Source organism: Epinephelus fuscoguttatus, linkage group LG4 (assembly GCF_011397635.1).
Source record: "Epinephelus fuscoguttatus linkage group LG4, E.fuscoguttatus.final_Chr_v1".
Taxonomy (NCBI): Eukaryota; Metazoa; Chordata; class Actinopteri; order Perciformes; family Serranidae; genus Epinephelus; species Epinephelus fuscoguttatus.
Window position 1 is genome coordinate 3,580,930 of NC_064755.1, and position 22,146 is coordinate 3,603,075.

The window sequence follows — 22,146 nt, forward strand, 5'->3', positions numbered from 1 at the left end:
AGTGATGCCTAAATTTCCCACTGTAGATTTTATATTTGCTGCAAGAAGAGCAATAAAGGGTCGTAATTTCCTTGCTAGGTGATCAGGACCAAAGATTATCACTTCTCTCTTGTCTGAATTTAGCTGCAGAAAATTACAAGTCATCAATTTCTTAGTAGCAGTGAAGCACTCTATAAAGTGCTCATACAACTAACATTATCTGGCTTAAAGGACAGGTAGATTTGGGTATCATCAGTGTAACAGTGGTAGGATACTCCACTGAAATGTATTTTGTTAAGGTGAAAACAAAACAGGACCAAGAAAAGATCCCTGTGGCACTCCACATATGCACTCCACGAAGATAAACCAAAATGACCAATGGACACAGAAAATTCTCTTTCTGAGAGATACGAGGTATACCTACACACAGATTTAATCTATTGATAAGAATGTTATAATCGACAGTGTCAAACGCAGCCCTAAGTCAAGAATCAGTAAAAACTAAAATTCCCCAGCATCAGTACCCATCAGTAAATTGTTAGTGACCCTGAGGAGAGCAGTTTCAATGCTATGTTGCTTGCTTGGAATGTATCTAAGATGTTGTTATTGTTTAACACGAATAAGAGTTGGCCACCACTTTTTCAAGAACTTTGGATAAGAAGGGCAACATTTCATGTTGCAAATATATTCACTGATGACCTTAGACCCCCCACCCTTGGGTGTGTTTTTTCTTCCACCAGATAGGGGCTTTTCTTTGGGGTATCCATCTCTACATTTGCTTTGCAGATTCTTAGTTTGTGTACAACATATCAATGACAAAGCACCGAGCTGACCCCTAAACAAGCAAGAGGCATGTGACAAATGTTCTGTATACATGTCCAAAGGACACTCTCAAACCTGAATAATACCGACATGTCCCACAACTTAATCAGAAAATGCTTCTTTTGATAAAATGCCTAATTCGGAATATCATTTCCTAATTTGGAATGTCAGTGCCTAATGTGGAATATCCAGACAGAATATGCTTCTTACGTAACTTACTTACTTACTTCTTACATAATTATTAAACTTAGAATTGGAATAATAGTAGAATATTAGAGTGCATGTAAATGTAATCACTGTCGCCTGTGGCTACCAAAAATTCTTAACTGTTATGTATTACAAGTAATTTCACCAGTATGGTTCCAATAACAAAAAGCTGTGTTTATCCCATGTGAGAATATGAGTTTCAAAGTATAAAAGCAGCAGTTCCCTCAGGTGCCATGGTTTGTCAGATCTGTTTTGTAAGATGTCATTGTTATCATGAATGCATGTCCAAACAATAGAAAGCACTGGCCAGTCTGTTGTTTTCTCTTTAATTTTTATTTGTGCAAAGCAGAAAAGTAAATTTACAGCCACAAGGTCATTTCTATGCTGCAGCAGTTCACTCATAATATTTTAATGACAAAGTACATCTTAATGAGTATGTATGCATTCAATATAGCTGCATAGATAGCAAAGGTTACCATTGTGAGTCACACAATAGTGCAGTTGTGGGTGCTATCAAAGAACAATGTTTCTTTGACAGAAAATAAGTATTACATTAACACAATGTACATTCATAAGAATGATAAGGTACAAGTTTGTCATTCTTTATATGTGGATAATTTTAGCATGGCCCTCTATATTTATGTTAGTGAATTTTACATACATTATATTACATTTATAAACATAAGTGAGGGTGTTCATTCTCTTCTCTTGTTCTCTACTGGGGACAAATTACAATTTTATTGGAAGAACCAATTATATCAAAATTTCAGTTCGTATAGTCAAATATATGCAATACTGAAGGTAAGTAACATTTATGGAAAGTACTGGTTGCAGATCATGGTGTCCATTTTTTTCTACAAAAAACATAAAAATAATAATGGAAAAGAACAACAATATTGAGACAGAAATAAAATGAAATGAAAGCACAGGCCAAATACATTTCAGTCATAAAAGAAAACTAAATGAATACAAATTCATGTTAGGTAGAAGATAGAGCCACTTGAAGGTATTGAAAAAAAAAGACTCAGTAAGACACAGTAAAGACTATTGCTACACGGTGGATGTAGCAAAGATGTAGCAAAATCACTTTAAATTTGAATAGTCCTCCACTATAGTCCATTCTCAAAATACATTGAAAACTATAGGTTAAACACATTCCAAAGGAAATATAACAATGAAATATACAATAAAATACACTTGTACGTAAATAAAACTAACATTTATACAACAGTCAAAGTTCAATAACCCATCAAATGTTTACACATGAAAATACTCCAGTACACGGTATATTCTTCTTTTCTTTTTTTTTTCTGGTCCTCAGATCAAAAGTGCCAAAGTAGACATTCAAACACCTCTGGATGCTTCCAGTATCAGGTGACTATTGTGGTGTTTATTTTTGTGATCCAGCTTAATTCCCTAAACTCTGTGTACACTGTAGATCACAGTGTGGCCATTCTTGCAAGAAGTCTGAGGTAATGCCTACTGTACACTTCACAAGTGTCACTTGGTGGCTTCCACACTAAATCCCAGTGCTCAGTTGGACAGGGACTATATCCTGATACATGATGCTACAAATGAACAGGAATGAACATGCATGGTCAGCCTTTGTGGTGGTTGCACAATTTTCTCTTGTCAGTCACACTGGGAATGGAGTCATAGATTTTGTGGCAAACAAACAAGTATCCACTAAAATGTTTCCATACAGTATTATCTAATACTACCAAAAGCAGATATTATGCATTTTAAGTAACTTTTGCTGACCACTTAACAGTGATTGTACATTGTCCAATCATGGCTTTGTGATTGTAACTGGCAAAATGATTTGTAATTGGCAAATTAGGCCCTTCCCACTTTGGAATATTTCTCCATGTCGTGCTGTTTGGAGAATGATGTAATTTTCTTTAGTCTTTTTAAACCACAAAAAAGAACAAAAGTGCTAGGAATACATTAAACTACAATTGTTGGCTGTTAACTGTTCGCATGTCCAGCTAACTAGCTTACAACCTAACATAGGATGGTAATGGCGCTTTACTTCCAAGGCAAAAGAGCATATCACTGACTACATTAGTTGGCAGGGTTAGTAAAAAAAAAAAAAAAAATCTTGTTTACAACTAGACTATTAAATGTGTAGCATTTCCCTGCTGGAGGGAAGCTAATCTTGGATGCTATCAGAGTTAGCTAGCGTTAGTAGTCTCTGTCCTGGTCTATGCTGAATTTGGGAAAGTTTGCACTCCAAGTGCAAGAGGGCATTCTGGCAAAAGATGGACCATTTGTAAATTTGGAGCACTTTTGAAATTACATCATTTGGTTATTTAGAGCACCACACTCTTGGAACGGTAGAGCGTATTCTGGCACAAACTGGACCTTTAGTAAATTTGGAGTACTACTGGTATACACCATTCACTTGTTCAGAGTACCACACTCTCGGAGCAGCAGAGCGCTCTATGGCACAGACTGGACAATTTGTACATTTGGAGCACTGCTGGAATACACCATTCAGTTATTCAGAGCACCACACTCTTGTAGTGGCAGAGCGTACTTTGGAACACTCTGTCTGAAGAGACAGGGCAGCAAAGCGCCAAGTGCAGTTAATATTTTTAACATTTTTGATTCATATAGAAATAGTATGTTTAATTTATATGGACAGCAGCACTCTCATTTTAGTCTAGAGTGTTAGATTTACTAATACAGCCTTAAACTCACCATTCAGCAACATTAGCCAGTGAGGCCTTATTTTTGCCAAACACTTCATGAAAGCTACAGAACAGACTGTTTTAAAAGACATACAAGGATGTAACTTAAACTAAGCAGCAAATCAAGGACTATTAGAATGAAAAACTGTCTGATAATATATTTTTCCTTATCATATTTCCAACACTGTGACTAACTGGCTCTACACAGCAATACATGAACATTTCTGCTCCTTTATTTCCATAGCTTAAACATGGATAATTAACTAGTAAGGACTTTTTTTCCTGGGACATGTAGCTTTAGCATCAGTCTTTAAGCATGACATGTATGTATGTAGCTGTCAAGTGTATACTTAAGACCCCTTTCACAGGGATACTTGTATTAAAATAAGTTATGTGGAGAAAATTAAAAGTCAGTTGAAGATAGTATTCTTAATGAACTCATGGAGCTTATATTAGCTTGATTAGATAGCTAGTCACAGCCCATAAAATCTGCCAGTGACAGTTGTCATTACTGCTGTCAAAATTTTTACAAAGAATTTCAAGTGGTAAATCTACCATTTTCATTGTAAATTCCAAATGTGCTATGTGAGCATGGAAAGCTTGACAGACGTGTCAGCAAAGGTAACTAAAAGGATGAGCTTTAGTCTGTTCTTCATTGGGTACTGCACCCTCCTAATGTGTGGAATGTGAAATGCTAAAAAATAGATGTCTAGCATGGAAAGCTTCGCTGTTAGCATTTCTAATAAAGTCTCATAGACACTGCTACTGTAAAGGTAAGCTGAGAAGCTGGCTTGTGGTCACTGGTACTACACAGAGTGGAAAAAAGAATGCTAATCATGCCAAAACAAATTTCACTAAAATGAAAGAGTCACCAAGCAAAGACAGTCACTGTCATTTAACGGCAAAGTGGAGGCTCTCTTAGCAGCAGATGATAAATCTGTGTATCTGAGGATAATAATATAGTTGGTCCAGTTACGACTTGATGGGGTGAGGTAGAATTAGGCTGGCCTCAGGAAGTTTTGGTGAGAGATGGCAGGATTTTCAGTCTCCATCTCTCATTTTAAACAATTGTGAACTCTTATCCCACTGCATAGGAGAACGTCTAAGAGCAGAGGCTATGAGGTAAGCCTGACACACACTGTTCACTTTGCTTCACTGTTCCCCTGCTGACTTCCATTGTTACATGTGCATGAAGTAAGACTTTTACCATGCCCGAGCAGACAGCTGCCATAAAATGAGCCAGTGTGTGCTTGGGATTGACAAGGTGATTAACACCAATGACTCAATTCTTGGTAGCAGTGGGTGGTCTTGTTCACGGCTTTCATGGCTTTGTAGAAACATACAAAGCCATATTTACTAAATGCCCCTTTAACAGAGTTACTATACAGCTACAACTTGTCTTCATACGTAATATATGCAAAATTCAGTCTAATGTGACCGCCTGCATCATTATTCTGGATTATATAGCTACGATGATGAGGCAAGTTGGCAGTAGGCACTTTTGCCCAAAAAAAAAAAAAAAAACACAGCAACATCGCCGAATCCATTACCACAATAGGGGAGGGAACCAATTTTTTTCCTCACCCCTAATACCCAATGTGTAAACTATACAGAGAAGTGGATGTACTCATCACAGTTATCCATAATAATACCATACAAGTACCAAACTTCTGTCAGTAAAACTTGAATAGGCTGAATAAAGTCACAGCCAATCAGTGTAACTGCATTATTAGTTAGGAAGCTACAAAGAACCAGAGCTCATTGTAATGGAAACACCTGATGTTTGATGTCTTTGATTTTGATTTGGTGGAGTTTAACCAGCCACCCAGTGAAAAGAACCTCAACCATTCACATATCTGAAAATACCACATAACCCTAAAGTCAAATACAACCATTTAAAAAGGAAATCAAAGAAACAGCAAGTGTGTAATATCTAGAAGTGTAGACATCAATCTGACCTGTCGATATAATCATGATTTCACCAGCCAACAAGTCAGTCCATCAGTAATAGACAGGGCCAGCTTACTGGCACATTGAGGTCTATATATAATATACATAGTTAACAAGTGGCTGCTTCACTAAGCAGGAATCTACCAAGAGAAGTTCACATTTTGGTTATTTCCAACAGAGCATTTCCATAAGGGAATGATCAACACATAAACATTGATGCAATGTTAACATTTCCAATCTAGCTGTAACCCAAATCCACCTCTCTCCTGCTCAAAATGTAACCCTCATGTTAGTAATATGGTTTGAACTAGGCTGAAGCGGAGAGCAGGTCTGACCAGTGATGAAAGATGGTTACACAGTGTAAACTTTGAGCTGCAATGGATTGTGGGGTGTACCTTAAGCACCTAGCCACATTATCAGGTTTTGGCTTTGGTCAAACACAACACCAACAGTAGCTAGCAAATCCTCTCAAGGCAGGGAGTGGAAATAAAAGCATGGATGATGGAGTCTTTATCAGCCTGTATGTCCTCTTCCTGCCATTTGGCTGAGCATGTAGTCAGTCCATCCAATCATTTTTCTCCATTAGACAGCCCAGATCTTCTTCTGCTGGAAGTAGGCATCAAATCTGGCCTGGGCATACTCCTACAACACAGTCAGTGAGTACATGAATATACAGTATATCCACAAGCACTATTGTGAACATTGTAAAGTTCCAAAATAAAATTTGTTGTACTCTAATATTTAACATGGCAAATTAAGCATAACAATACATTGAGCATAGCGTTAGTTCAGGCAGGACATGTCAAGTTCAGCCCACATCCCAGCTACATCAGCTAATCTCAAGCAGCCCAATCAACTGATGAAGCAGACGATTGATGGAAGGGAGTCAGCTGATAGATCACATGATTCCTTTCTATGCAACCAATTGGCAAATCTCATTGAGGATTCCCTACTTAAACTGCTTTGGCCTGCCTACTGATGCTGCTTCCTCTGCAAGCCGCTTTGCAACCCGCCTCCATCCCAGCTCCTCCTTTTCATGTTGTGTTGGACTGATCAGTGTCATTTCTGTTTGTCATTGATGCTTGCTCTGTTCTGTTCCCAGGGGTCTTTGCTGCTGCTCTCCCTGCGTTAGGCTTTCCATGTAGGTGCATGGAAGTGTAGGGTGGTTGCCTTCTCTGCTTCAAGCTTTTCTCATTTGCGTGTGGAAGGGCAGAGAGGTGTGCTCTCTCTGCCTTAGGCTTTCTGCATAGGCCTAGAAAAGGCAAATTATGGCCTTTGAGCAATTGGAGGAATTTTAAAGCGAAATGGAAGCAAGCACTTGGCAAAAAAAAGTCAGAAAAGCAGATCTCTTTACATCCAGATTAAACTAGATTTCAGTTTTGGGTCTGTATGTCTCCGTGAACCAGTCAAGATTCTCTTCCAGTTTACATCCATCTCTATGAAAACATGGATGCTTCACACACATTGTCTCCCCAGCAGCACAGACGATCTATACAGTCAAGTCAAGTTTCAAGGTGGACACCCAAAGTGTTTTGCCCCGTTGAGTAATGGCCAGAAAAGTGTTTTATGCAGAACATTATGATTCATTCTAACCGCTTCATCCTCTTGAGTGTCGCGGGGGGGACTGGAGCCTATCCCAGCTGACGTCGGGCGAGAGGCAGGGTACACCCTGGACAAGTCGCCAGACTATCACAGGGCTGACACATAGAGACAAACAACCATTCACGCTCACATTCACACCTACGGACAATTTAGAGTTATCAATTAACCTAGTCCCCAATCAGCATGTCTTTGGACTGTGGGAGGAAGCCGGAGTGCCCGGAGAGAACCCACGCTGACACGGAGAGAAGGGCTCCCACACCCGGGATCGAACCGGCAACCTTCTTGCTGTGAGGCGAGAGTGCTAATCACCACACCACCGTGCCGCCCAGAACATCATGATGTCACAGTGAAGTGAAGTTGGACCTTTTGGATATAAAATGTCATCACTTCATCATTTTATCCTATCAGACATTTGTGTGAAATTTGTAATAAATAGCATATAAATTCTTGAGTTATAGCCAAAAACATATTTTGTGAGGTCATAGTAACCTTGACCTTTGACCACGACATTCGAAATATTGACTCCCTTTCCATTTTCAAATCCCGTCTGAAAACACACCTTTTCAAGCTGGCATACTCAGTCTGATTTAATAGAGACACACAATCTGATGATGCTTTTATTATGATTATTTTTTACCTAGTGTTTATAATTATGATTTGGTCTAGTCATTTTATTAACTTTTATTGTATATTACTGAATTGTTTGATTTTATGATCTATGGATACATTGCTACTTGTTTTGTTTACTGTGTCTTGTAAGGTGACCTTGAGTGTTCTGAAAGGCGCCTATAAATAAAATGCATTATTATTATTATTATTATTATTATTATTACTATTATTATTGTTATTATTATTATTACCAAATTTCAATCAGTTCATTCTTGATTCCAAATTAGAGGAAACTACCTCAAGGACCTTTGAGATATCATGTTCACGAGAATGAGATGGATGCAAGGTCACACTGACCTGTACCTTTGACCACCAAATTTTAATCAGTTCATTGTTGAGTCCAAGTGAATGTTTGTGCTAAATTTGAAGAAATAACCTCAAGGCGTTCTTGAGATATTGTTTTTACAAGAATAGGATGGACAGTGGACACCTGGATGGACAAACAACATAATCAAACAGACGTAATGTCTCCTGCCTTGGCTATTGCTGGTGCAGAGGCATAAAAAATCATCATACACTGCAGTGTTTCCCATACATTGACGAGACTATGGCGAGGCAGCGGCACCAGTCCCGGGAGGAGGGTTATATCCCAGTTTAGTGGGGACCTCCGGAGCGTCTCAACGCACACAACGTCTGCTCCGATCAAGCCTTACTCAAACGGCCACAGCAGCTTCCTGCTTCCTGCTGCTGCAGTAATAAAAAATAAGACACTGCTGCACTTCTGAATGGCTCATTTCACTTTAAAAACTCAGAACTAGGTTCAGTTGACAAGTAAAAAAGAAATATGCACATGGTGCCAAACAGAGTTAAAATATCACAGAAGTACTCTGATGTTGAGTTACCACCTACAAGCTGGGCACACAGGTGCAGCTAATCAGACTGACAAATCACCAAAGCTGGCAAAGCACTACTTTCGAGTGAGCAAATGACCACAGGCCCATGGATGAAACTGAATCAAAGAAATTCTCCACAGCACTTGCTAAATGGGTGGAAACTGACTGCAGACCAGCCAACATTGTGGAAGACTCTGGTCTAAGGGATGTTCTCAGGTTGACGTGTTGTGACAAGTCATATGCATCAACGTCACAGGGAACAATACTTTCACACAAACAGGACCTGTACAAATCAGAGAAAGCAACTAAACTGGAACTCCTGAGAAGTGCAAATTCTGTCGCATTAACAGGGGATCATTGGGTGTTAGTGAGCAATCAAAATCATATCGGAGTAATGGAACACCTTATTGACAATGACTTGACATTGCACTGCTTTGCTTTAACGGTTCAACACACAGAAAAAAACTATGCTGAAACTTCTCTGAAAGTTCAAGATCATAAAGTAAATTTCTTTGCATTTAATTCCCAATGAAAGCACTCAATTGCTTCACCTTGTTAGTATGGACTTCAAAACTGTTTAAAATGCAAAAATTCTCTCTCTCTCTCTCTCTCTCTCTCTCTCTCTCTCTCTCTATATATATATATATATATAGATAGATAGATAGATAGATAGATAGATAGATATTATGTCACCCAGAGAGTTATGACAAACCAACAGCCTTCCCTCCGTCTGTCTCTGTGATCTATTGTCAGGCTGGCTTGACCTGATATCCTCTGACCTGGTGTTATCACAGTAAATATTGATACTGCATCACCCTCCAGGACAAAACTGCTCATGTCTTCTTGACTGTCTTTAACTACCACAGCTTACAGAGGGTAGTATACACTGCATTTTCTCCTTCATACGTTACAGCATTTTAAAGTTAAAAACAAGAAAAGCTAGTGGAAAAGTAAGAAAACTTTTCCTCACCAGGTATCCAAACTTGATGGTGGAGAGCCGGGCCTGGATGATGGACCACAAGCCCCAAAAAAAGTGGGATGCCAGGGAGAACCTGCATTTAAAAACAAATGGTCACTTTGTTTGGTTCTTTTTTATTCTTGGTCTTGTGCTGTGTCACGTTTTGCCAGGTCACACTGTGTCCTACATCTGAGCCTACCTGTTGACCTCTATGTGCAGCTCCTCCTTCAGTTTCATTTGGTCCTCCTCACTCAGGTTGTCAAAGCCTCGATCAGACTCACGCAGGTAGCTTTCAATGAAGTGCAGCTGTACAGAGACATGACAAGTCCAAATCAGTCAGCAGTCAACAAATAATAATTAACTGAATAAGATAAGACCTCTCCTTGTACCAGACTAGGTTACACACTAACAAATAGACCAGATCAAGCCAAAGGTAAAGCAAAATTCATCACGTGAATCATTGAACGTTCAATCGTGCTCGTCAATTTAAAGGAGCCGCAAAGCGGACTACTGGCTTGAATGCAGCGTAGTTGCTGCTTGCTGGTGTCCAGTCAAAAAGCTCATAGTTGGCCAACAGAAAGTTAAGTTTGGTCAATGAAAACAGAAAACGTATGTCATCCCATTCAAACCAAGCAAGGAAGACTTCCATGCTACATCGCAAAATTAGCCTGCAATTCTCTCCTCTATTACTAACATTACACACTTCAAAAATCACCAGACCAACTAACTACCTCCGCAACACGGTCCCAAGCCTCATTCTTTTTATTTTGGCCTCTGTAACCCAACAGCGACACATTATAAAGGACTGAGTGGGCGCGAACGCAAGTAATAAACTTCTGGATATCCATTGTCGGAACAAGTGTGCTGTAGGAACCAAAGTTACATGGCTTGTTCTCTGGGACCCGCTTCATCGAAGTACATCAGCATTCTGATTGTATGCCGCCAAACCACGTCAGAGCTCATTACCATTAAGTTAAACAAGTTTTAACTCCACTCCGGTCGCTTTGGTCGCCCAAGACACGCGGCTGATGACAAGATCGCCCAAGTCGCCGGGCTCTCATTAAAAATGAATGACATCCGCCGCTTTGGAAGCTCTGGTCGCTGTTGTTTTCAACGTACAGTTAGAATAACAATCTGAGCCTGTCAGTGGCAAAAACAAGCACTGTTAGTGGATGTAAATTGACAGTGCATAATTGCCCGTAGGGATTAGATTGCAGCCTATTTCAGTGCTGTGACTGCAGTGGTCTCTCTCAATACTGGACCAGTGTCAAAACTTGTCTCCATTAATCATTGAGATACAGAAACACGGGGAAAAAGGGTCCACAGGGAAAACTACCAAAGCTTCCCCTTAACATGTCATACACACCTGCTGGGCCTTTGTAGGGTAGGCCTGAGCATTAACTTTGAAGAAAGGAAACTCCTCACAGTTGTAGTCGTACATCCATTCACAGAAATGGTTGCCAATATCGAACCCCCTGCAAGATGAAGAGAGACTGATGATGCATAATAAATAATAAATAAATAATGAATAAATACTCTGTTTGACATCTTGTGCCATCTATTGAGGTCTGTACAGTATAGCTCAGTGTATCTTGACAGTCTGAAAGAGCTAAATTGAGTTACTTTCCCTTTGTATGTAAATCCTGGCTCATTCTTTTCCACCCAATGAAAACCACTGCTATAATCAAAGATGATGATAGTTCACTTTTGTTTTATGAGATGTAGTGAAACAATGTCAATTGTTGAAAATAATCATAGACAATATCGATAATTGGGTAGCTTACACTACTATAGTCTTTATTCTGATGCTAATTATGTAGCACGCCACTTAAAATTGTATACCATTAGACAGAAACTAAAGACATCACTGTGGTATCTTGAAATGGGCAGGAAACAGATGGAGGAGGTGTTAACTTAATATTAGCAGCAAAAGGCAGAACTAGGAAATTACAAGTAATAGAAATGAATCATGACCATGACCATGACCCATAGCTCATGACCCATAGCTCACGACCATAATAACCTGTCACCTATGGTCATGAGGTTTGGGTAATGCCCAAAGAAAAAAGTCACGTTTACAAGCGGCCGAAATGAGTTTCTTCTGGAGGGTGGCTGGGCTAAGCCTTAGACAAAGGTTAAGGAGCTCGGACATCCAGAGGGATGGGATGTCGGAGTAGAGCTGCTGGTCCTTCACGTCAAAAGGGGGCAGTTGAGGTTGTTCGGGGCCACTCCCATTAGAGGTGTTTCTGGCATGTCCATCCGGTGGGAGGCCCCGGGGCAAAACCAAAACATGCTGAAGGGATTATATATCTCGTCTGGCTTGGGAACGCCTCGGGAAAGTGTTGCTGGGGAAAGGGATGTTTGGAATATTTTTACTCAGCCTGCTGCCCCCACGACCTGGCCTTGGATAGGCGGTTGACAATTGGACGGATGGATGGATGGATGGATGGATGGAATGCATCACAAAACAGGGAGGCTTTTTACAAGAAAATTAAGGGCAGCTACATACCGCATTCAAATTACTATTTGCTATGTTAAGACATAGTGGAGTACTGGCGTCTTAAGCACAGAATGAAGTTAGGCTTCCTGTGTATGTGTTGTAATCGGCGCTTCTCTGTGGATCGTTGTGGTAGCTGTGCCAGCAGCTGTGCATGTTAGTGCGTATGAGTACCTGTGAGTGTCCAACTGGCTAGCTCATTGCCACCACTTTGCACTACCCTTAAACAGCAGAACCGTCATCTGTTTTCCCCCAGATAATTTATTATTATTAATACATAACTATAATAATCATTATAAGTCAAAATGACCCTTAAAAGTATGAAAACAGAAGGGTTATTTTTAGCTGAACAAATGTTTTATAACTATAAAAAACTTAAAACCATCTGTGTAAAGGAATTATGTGTAAAAAGTAAAATAAAGTTAAGATTGAGCACTGCAACCCTACTTGAAACCAATTTTTAAAATGGAAGTTCCCCTTTTAAAAAGTAAGTAAAATTACTGATTTTCCAGTCCAGTTGCATTTTTTTTTTTTAATTTTGTAGATAAGATAGCCGTCAACTTTAATATCATGGTACACCTTAAAATCAGTATGCTGCTGCAACTCTAGTTAATTTTTAAAACTTGCCTTAAAACCTACTTTTACCCCTTGGCTTTCAACTCAGTATGAGACACTGATTCTCTTTGTTTTTATTGCTTTTATTACATGAAATTGTTTTCATTTGTTTCATTACTTTTATGGTATGACTGTTGTTTTTACTTGTGTCATATTGTACTTTGTAGTTGTGTTTTATTGTTTTGATTCATTGTGTTATTGTTTGTTTTTATGTCCTATGTTTTCATATTTTATTTACTCTTGATGTACAGTACTTTGTTTCAGCTGTGGTTGTTTTAAAGGTGCTTAAGAAATAAAGCTGGATTGGATTAGATTAGATAATGTTAGCTCTGTCAGCAATGTTGTCATTTTTAGCACTCTTTATTAAGTTTGCATGATAAGCTATTAGCCACCTGCTCAGTCACCTCCATGTTGAGAACCGTGTGCAGACAAAACCACCCCAGACTTTGAATCACACAGCAGATATGCTCTGAATATCACATACAGCTCATTTAAGAGTCTACAGCCTTGCTAGCAGCTCTGAGGATGCACTCATAGAGCTAAATGCTAATGTCAGCATGCTAACATGCTCAATATATTAGTTTTGCCTGTTAGCATGCTAATATTTGCTAATAAACACTAAAGGCAAAGTACATCTGAGGCTGATGGGAATGTCAATGGTTTAATTTTAAACCAAAGTCTTGGACAGACACAAATTCTTGCCTGCGTCTTTCACTATGAGGAAAGTCATGGAACCACCCAACAAATAGGGATACCTGTTTTAAATTTAATGTTAAAACACCCAATAGGCGACTTGTTGCAATATTTCAGTCTAAAAAGGGGGTTAAAGCAGTGAGGGGCCTCTTCAGGCAAAAAGACATGATAGACATATTTTTAGATTCTGTCAGTACGTTTACATACACAGTTAAATCGAGCTATGGTCATATCTCCACTAGGCCATTTAATCAGACTACTGTCCTTTTCCCAGTATAGACGCCTGGGAGCGGAATCGAATTATTGATTGAAGCATGTCCAACTCTGCTACGAGGTGGCAATATGCTCCCTTTCAGCTGATCAGTATTAGACCTTTTTCTTGTTGACCTATTACATCACAGATCGAACAACTGACAAACAAGTAAACTATGGTTAGCTAGCGTCCTCTTAAATCCAGCGTCGTCCAGCTGCTCCGCCATTTCTTAAACAGGTCCCCATTCCAGGTTTTCTTCCCATCCATGTATTTAAAATATTAAACTCTTTCAGCTGACACAGCATGAACTGTGTCTCTTTGTCCATCCAAAAATGCAGCTGGCTCTGGATGGAGATTTCGCCATGTTGTTATTGACTTCTTCCTCTGTTACACATTTAATGCTATGTGTCTTCTGGGTCAAAGCCCTGGGCGGAAACTATGGTGCATGCGCAGAGTGTCTGGGGCAATTTGGGTCCAATTTACTGTATACCAGCAGGAGTAAGTCAACTCCCAATTGCATTATCTGGGTGTGTTAGTCGGACTTTGAGAAATTCTACTGTATTTGGTACCATTTCAGTTGGACTAACATGTTTACATGTATTTTAAAAGTCTGGTTTTAGTCACACTAACACAATTAATAAATTTTCTATAATGTCATGTAAACATACTGAGTCTGACTTAAGTCCACTGTAAATAAATGTCCATAAAATGCCTGTTACAATTAAAAGCCTATTTTTTTTCTTTCACCGGATATTAGAGAATTTACAGAAGCTACTTAAGAGCAAGTGAACTGTGGATATATGTGGTCATGCCCTAAAGAGCCCTTTCATATATTGATTCCCACACTGTTATCAGGAGCCAGGAATCATCTCCATCACAAAATCTTCCATTGCTCTGAGGGTGTCTATGAACTGGATTCATCCCCTTCTGTTTCCACATCCAGCTAATGTCGGTCGATGAGAGAAAAACAAAAAAACATAGTTTGAGTGTCTGTGTGGTTCCATTTGTAGTTGTGTCCTTCCTGTACATATATGATGGCACATGCACTCCCATGCTTGGTGTGTGTGTCCAGTGGGTCACGTGGTAGCTGTGCAACATATGAGGAGACTTAAAGGGGCCTGGTGAAAGGAGCTGCAGGGGGGGTGGGAGTGTTTCCGGTTGTGTGTGTGGGAGAGAGAAAGAGAGAGACTTTGTCCGAGATCAACAGTGAGCCAAAGCCACTGTATTCTACGCTGTTTCCCATAAATGCACCATCCACAGGAATTCACACACTGAGGCACAAACACATCAGAAGACACCTAAACGGTGCTGAAAATAAACACTTCTGATCTAGATCATCACAATCCCATTTTCTATTCCATTCTCGTCTGGTCTACTCCCAGTCCTTTGTGCGCAACTGCATTGGAAATCCACAGCACCATCCTCTCCATTATTAACACTGACAGGTCTGGATAAGGTCTTTCCATTGCCTCCATCCTGTGTGTCCTCATTGGCCTGCCAAACTCCAGTTACATAACAGCTGCAGTGAATATTTCAACATAGGGGAGGTGACCATGAAGGCTGACTGCTAGAAAGAAATATCTTGTTTTCCTTCAGATTTTGCTTCCCATCTGGCTCAGTATCTGGGTTATACTATTTCTCTTTGTCTCTCACTCTCTCGTTTACATTCCTCCTCACTATCAGACTCCCCCACCGTCCACCCATCACTCTCTCTCTCTCTCTCTCTCTCTCCAGTGCAGAGCCAAGGTTAGCTGGGAGGCAAAGAACTGGCGAGAGGATGAGGAATAGTGACGCAGCAGTTGCAGCTGAAGGAGATTTAAACATCAGCAATGCCTGTCAGTCTGGAGAGAGCATTTGGATCAGTCACTACTTGGTGAACTGCTTTGTGTTTGAACCACTGAAGTCACTAATTAAGTAGGAACCACCAAGTGTCCATATTAGATGAAGGAATAATGAGGAAACAATCACAGGAATAAATTGTGTAAAATAGAAAAATGGAACAATATTATGTGCAATAACAGATGAACTTTTAAAAATGCGTTATAAAAAGTAATTTTATCATTTTCTCATAACAGTTTTATAGGACATTTTTATTTAAAATGCCCTTTGATGCCCATAATGTCACAATTTATTATATCACTTTTTATGGCTGTGATGATGTGACTGCCCTCTCACCTTTCAGCCAATCATATTTCCCCCTGTGTCATAGCAAACTCAACAATAGTTTAACTCTCATCCTGCCAACATATTTAATATACAAGGCCTAAATGAGGTCCCTGGGGACCCCAAGTATAAAGTAGTGGTATCTTACAAAACATTATTAGTTATGTTATTAATGTCATCTTACAAATAAACCCCAAGAGATTACTATTGTTTTGGGAAGTTGCAGTTAATTTGCATATTGTACAAAACAAAAATTATATAATTTTCTTTAATACAAATCGCAGCTTTTAACCCAAATGTATTATTCACCCTTAAAAGTTAATAGAAACCCTTGTGTCTGTATGATCCTCTGGCAAAATAAAAGCTGAATGAATATTATTTTAATGTAGGCTTTTCAGTTTGTACATGAAGTAAATCAGAACTATGAACGGCACACGCTGCAGGCAGTTATAGCACATGATTTGGCTCAGGCTGTGCTCAGGGTGTAGTGGCATGTGGCAGGAAGAGCAAACATTTGCTTCCTTCCTGCCTGGGTTTGGGAACAAAAAAAAACCCATCTTTTTTTGAGTAGATTTACAAGGCAAGCATTAACAGCAGCAGGTGAAATTTTCCTTTAATTGATCAATTGAATTTGACAGTCATAGATATTATATGAAAAAAGTTAGTTAAGTAATGTATCTCTGACTTACCTTCATGGAGAACAGTATTTTGGGTCATAGAGCACATTAGAAAATCTGTGTCTGTCTCCCATGGCAAACATGGCCACAATAAATACAGTAGTTCTATTTCTATTTAGCTTCCACTAAAACTGCAGAGGCACAAGCAGATACCTCTGACTGGGGTCCCCAAGGGCCCCAGTGCATTGGTTCTTTTAAAGCACTAATTAAACAGAAACAGGAAACAGTGATATGAAGTTATCATGAAAAAAATGATTAACAAAGTCCTGAAAACCTGGAATGATAGAATAAAGCACCTGAAGAACCGCTGAGGAAACAAACTGCTGCAGAGATAACTGCTTTAACTAGCCAGCTGCTAACGGCTGTTAACCCTGTCTCTCCACTTTGATGTGCATGTTAAGCTACAGTTGCAATCAAAATTATTCAACCCCCATTGCATATTAGGCTTATTGGCAAAATGTGCAATTTTTCAGCTGTTTGCAATAAACAAAGTAGACAAGAACAGTTGAAATAGTTTAATAAAACTAATATTACCATGTTTTTTTTCCAAATTCAACACAAAATGCTACTTTTAACCACTACTGCAGTCTCAAAATTATTCAACCCCCTGTCTCAAGCACACCTGGTGCAACTAATCAAGGGCTTCATTAGTTCAGGTGTGCTTGAGACAGAACACATAAATACCTGGACTGGCTAGGGTTTTGTTGAGAGTGACGTTTGATTGCATGTTAGAAATATGGCTAAGTCAAAAGAATTGTCCAAAAAGTTCAGAGAAGAAATCATTACCTTGCACAAACAAGGAAAAGGATACAAAACGATAGCAAAAGCTCTGAATATTCCTAGAGATACAGTTGGAAGCATAGTTCGCAAGTTCAAAGTTAAAGGAACAGTGGCTACACTACCTGGACGTGGCAGAAAGAGGAAACTATCAGCGGCTGTCACCCGATTCCTGAGGAGGCAAGTGGTCAAAAACCCTCAAGTGACTGCAAAACACCTGCAGCAAGACTTGGTGGCAGCAGGCACTGAGGTTTCAGTTTTGTACAATAAGGCGCATACTAAACACCGAAGGGCTCCATGCCCGGACTCCAAGACTTACACCACTACTGACCCAAAAGCACAAGAAACGTCGGCTCCATTATGCTCAAAACCATATAAATAAGCCACAGAAGTTTTGGAATTCTGTTCTGTGGAGTGATGAAACAAAACTGGAACTTTTTGGGCTTATGGAACAGCGGTATGTCTGGAGGAAGAAGAATGAAGCATATGCTGAAAAGAACACCCTGCCTACAGTGAAGCATGGCGGTGGCTCAGTGATGCTCTGGGGCTGCTTTGCTGCCTCTGGCACTGGAAACCTGCAGCGTGTGGAGGGCACGATGGATTCAGTCAAGTCTCAGGAAATCTTAGGTAAAAACGTTGTGCCGTCTGTGAGGAAGCTGAAGCTTGGGCGTCATTGGACCTTCCAACAGGATAATGATCCTAAGCATACCTCAAAGTCCACCAAGGCTTGGTTTCAGAAGAAGAAATGGAAGATTCTAGAGTGGCCGTCACAGTCGCCTGACTTGAACCCCATAGAAAATCTCTGGTGGGATTTGAAGAAGGCGGTTGCAAAACGCACACCCAAGAATATTACTGAACTGGAGGCCATTGCCCATGAGGAATGGGCTAAGATTCCTCAGGAACGCTGTCTGAAGCTGGTGTCTGGCTATGCATCACGTTTGCAGCAGGTCATAACAGCAAAAGGGTGCTCTACTAAGTACTGAAGATGCTCGTCATGAAGGGGTTGAATAATTTTGAGACTGCGGTAGTCATTAAAAGTAGCATTTTGTGTTGAATTTGGATCAAAACCCTTGTAATATTAGTTTCATTGAACTATTTAAACAGTTCTTGTGTAATCTGTTTATTGCAAACAGCTGAGAAATTGTATATTTTGCCAATAAGCCTAATATGCAATGGGGGTTGACTAAATTTGATTGCAACTGTAAATAAAGAGATGAAGTTACTGTATCTGAGTTTACTTAAACAAACAAATAAAAGGCATGCTCGTCTACTGGGTTTTATGTCGTTTACATGGCTCTAATCTACTGGCAATGGGCAAAGAGTCTACAGCCTTTTTTTAACATATTTTCCCATGTTTAAAAAACTCACGTACACTTGCTTTTTTTTTTGGTGAAAAAGGGGTATAATTGGGTATAAGCACACTTAACCTGCTAATAAGATACTGTGATAAACCTAACGGCAACAAAAATTTCTGAGGGAATGGAGGCAGAAGTTGAGGTGGCTAGAAAGAAGAATACAGTTCAAAGTATGTATCATAGGTTTTCTATAATGTTTTTATTGCAGACATGAATGGCTCAGGGACAAAACTGGGAGGGAGGCTAGGGAGGGAGAGGGTGTATGATGAGGCAGAGGCATAGGGAGGAGACTAAAGGCCTGAACATACTCGGGCGTACTCTAAGCGGAGCGGACTCCGCAAGGAATGTCCACAGTCATTCGGGCTTTCATAGTTGAGCGCACTTACGTGCAGGCCTTAAAAATCTGTAAGACAATATATGCACTATATATTTACAAAGAGCTTGAGGTGTCTCAGTTAATTACGTGAAGATTTGTTAAGTTGCGTTAAAGTGCTTCTTTAGTGTTGCTTTTACAGAAGTTTACATTTGGGCGACCAACATTGTACTTTGGCCACCAAATTTAGGGGCTTGGTAGCTTTTGGGGTCAGTGCTTACAAGTATTGGCATCTAACCCTGTAAAATGTGTCATGTGAACCAGAAGCAAAAAAAAACAACACTACAAATATCAATTTAATTTACTGATAAACTACACAAATTTTTCTTACAACAGTACGCAGTGTATTTTCTGCAAAAAGTGGCTTTGGCACATGCTAAGGGACAAAAACAGAAATGGCTTGGCTATTGTTTAATAGTTTATTTTTTTCTGTTTTATTATGTAGAGGTCAATGAACAAAATACAACGTTCAGAGGCCAGATAATTTACAGCACTAGATTCATGTGTAGACATTTTCTAATTTTTCCATATCCATTTAGTTGCTTATTTCATGGGTTCTGGTGACCACCACAATACTATATGTTTATTTAAAGACTTCTTCTTTAAATCATTTTAAATTCCATTCAGTGCACATGGCAGAGATGACAAAGCGCTTAACACATAATAGCCACAATTTTAAACTGGTTGGCTCACAGGGCATAAAGAGAGATCACCCCCTCCTGCCGAGCTGACTGCAAGTTACCAGCATTGGGTAAAATATCAAATAAATCTGAGTTATACAGAGTGTATTAGGAAGGTATGTTTAGCCAAAAAGAATAATTTACCTTAAAAATCAGATTATTTACCTTAGATAATTTAAATTTGTTTTATTTACTTTATTAATCCTCGAGGGGAAATTCAAGTTTTCTCTGTTGTCAATTACGCACAGGTCCGAACACACACATGCACAAACTGGACCTATACATGCACTAAGTGGAGAGATGTCAGAGTGGGCTGCCCATGACAGGCGCTCTGGGCGGTTGGGGGGTTCGGTGCCTTGCTCAGGGGCACCTCGGCAGTGCCCAGGAGGTGAACTGGCACCTCTCCAGCCACCAGTCCACGCTCCATATTTTTGGTCCGGATGGGGACTTGAACAGGCGACCCTTCGGTTCCCAACCCAACTCCCTATGGACTGAGCTACTGTCGCACCCAAGTTAGTCCTTAAAGAATAAAGCAGGCAATATTCTATATTTCTGTTAATTTTAACAAATCCTATGAAAGGACCAAAACCAAAAACGTGTCAACAACTCTGTCATTACTTTGTGACTGCCCTTTGTTCCTACAGAAGACAAACATCTTTAAAAACAGGTCATATATTTATAATTTCATTTCTTTTCTAAATGCTAAGTCATTTTGTAAGGGACTATTTTCACCTGCGGATTAATACACATTTGATAATTATGAGCACTAATGAGACAGTCTGGCAGCATAACACTGTGTTTGGAATTGAACAAAAATGAACTACAGTGCCCACGTTCACTGTAATAAAGGAACACATCCCCCAGTGCAACAGGGTTGTGTTTTTAATAGTTGTTGGATAAACAGACAATACATGTGAGTAGGATCACTTCATCAAAACCTGTGATAGAGTAGTAACTAACTTACCTGTAATTATAGCTGCTGTACTCAAAGTCAATGAGCATCAGCTTCTGTTTGTCTGAGCTCTGGCGGCCCTTCAGCAGCAGGACATTTCCTAAAAGCAATGTGAAAAATAGTTATTCTTCTATGAAAGAGAAAAGCAAATGTACAGCATATAGGGGCCATCAGCGTTGATATGCATTACCTTCTTGACAGTCGTTGTGGCAGAACACTACAGGAGAGTGTGTAGACTCCAGTAGAGACCTGAACATACAAAGGTCAGAAGTCAGAAGATGATCAATCAGCTGGGTTTCTAGAGCTCCTTGTTTCATCCCACTCCCTTTTTGCACAGAGATGGTGCTATAGAACTGCTATGAAGTCCCTCATTTATCCCACATTTGAATTTTTACACAGAATCAAACAATGGCAGCATCTTGTCGCTCCATTGTGTGATTTTAGACAGTATACCAGCATTGCAGAATCATTACAGGGATGACGGGTGTGTCATGAAACACAGCAGTATTGGCCTCAAGTGTCACATATAACACACACATCAGCAGCCCTTCATAAACAATAAAAATAACATGACAATAATAATAATTTACTATCCCTGTTATATAGCAGCTGATCTTGTCCTTCGCTGGAGGGTAAGGAGCTCCTGGAACCAGTTTGCAGACATTTTCTGTCACAGTTCTTCTTCTTTTAGTTAGCTGCTAACTCCTAACAGCTATTTTTAAATCTCCTACAGTGGGTTGCACTCATAACACATCCGCAAAAATTCACACCCATGTCAACCATGATCCCATCCTGCCAGCTGTTCCCTTTATACAGAAGTCATTTATGCACTGTCACTTCCTCCACTGCCAGCTTAAAGGCGAGAAAACTCTGTCCCCCCATTCCACAATCGTACCTTTTATACAGAACGGCGAGGTAGAAGTTAAAAAAAATCATGCAATGCCAGCAAAAGTTCCTCAAAGAAGTTCCAACAAGAAGTGGTTTGATCCCTTTACCTCGCAGATTGGTTAACACTCACAGTGCTAAAGACTTGAAGCCAAACCTTCACAGAGTGCCGTGTGATTTTGTGACTATCACATATAGCATATATTGAGTTAGGAGTGTAACAATTAAGGCTGTCAACGAATATTCTAAATTCAAATTTAAATTTGAATTTGAAAAAAAAAATGGACCTTCGAATGTGAAAATTGATATTTGATTGTGGAGAAAAAAAAACACCACTGCAGCTGTCCTCTTTGCAAATGGGCGTTGGCGTGGGCCGCTGCACTGGACGCACTGCATAAGGCCACACCGCCCGCGGAGGTGCTGCGAAGCGCAGCGCACGAGCCGGAGCATTTCCGTTCACATCAGACACGCATTTCTCCATGCTGGTCGACAAGCGGTTGTGCTCCCAGCTGT

At 39.8% G+C, this 22,146-nt stretch overlaps 1 protein-coding gene across 2 annotated transcripts in view; it reads right to left on the minus strand.

The window, feature by feature from the left end:
- Positions 1-1,330: 1,330 nt before the first annotated feature.
- chka (choline kinase alpha) overlaps positions 1,331-22,146 on the minus strand; it is a 47,269-nt gene continuing 26,453 nt past the window's right edge. For both annotated transcript variants that reach the window (XM_049574491.1, XM_049574490.1), the window contains exons 7-12: positions 20,939-20,997; positions 20,761-20,848; positions 11,080-11,188; positions 9,913-10,019; positions 9,726-9,807; positions 1,331-6,293 (exon numbers count right to left, since the gene is read on the minus strand). In XM_049574491.1, the coding sequence (XP_049430448.1) occupies positions 6,234-6,293; positions 9,726-9,807; positions 9,913-10,019; positions 11,080-11,188; positions 20,761-20,848; positions 20,939-20,997 (505 nt within the window). In that variant the 3' untranslated portion in view covers positions 1,331-6,233. The remainder of the gene's footprint in view (positions 6,294-9,725; positions 9,808-9,912; positions 10,020-11,079; positions 11,189-20,760; positions 20,849-20,938; positions 20,998-22,146) is intronic.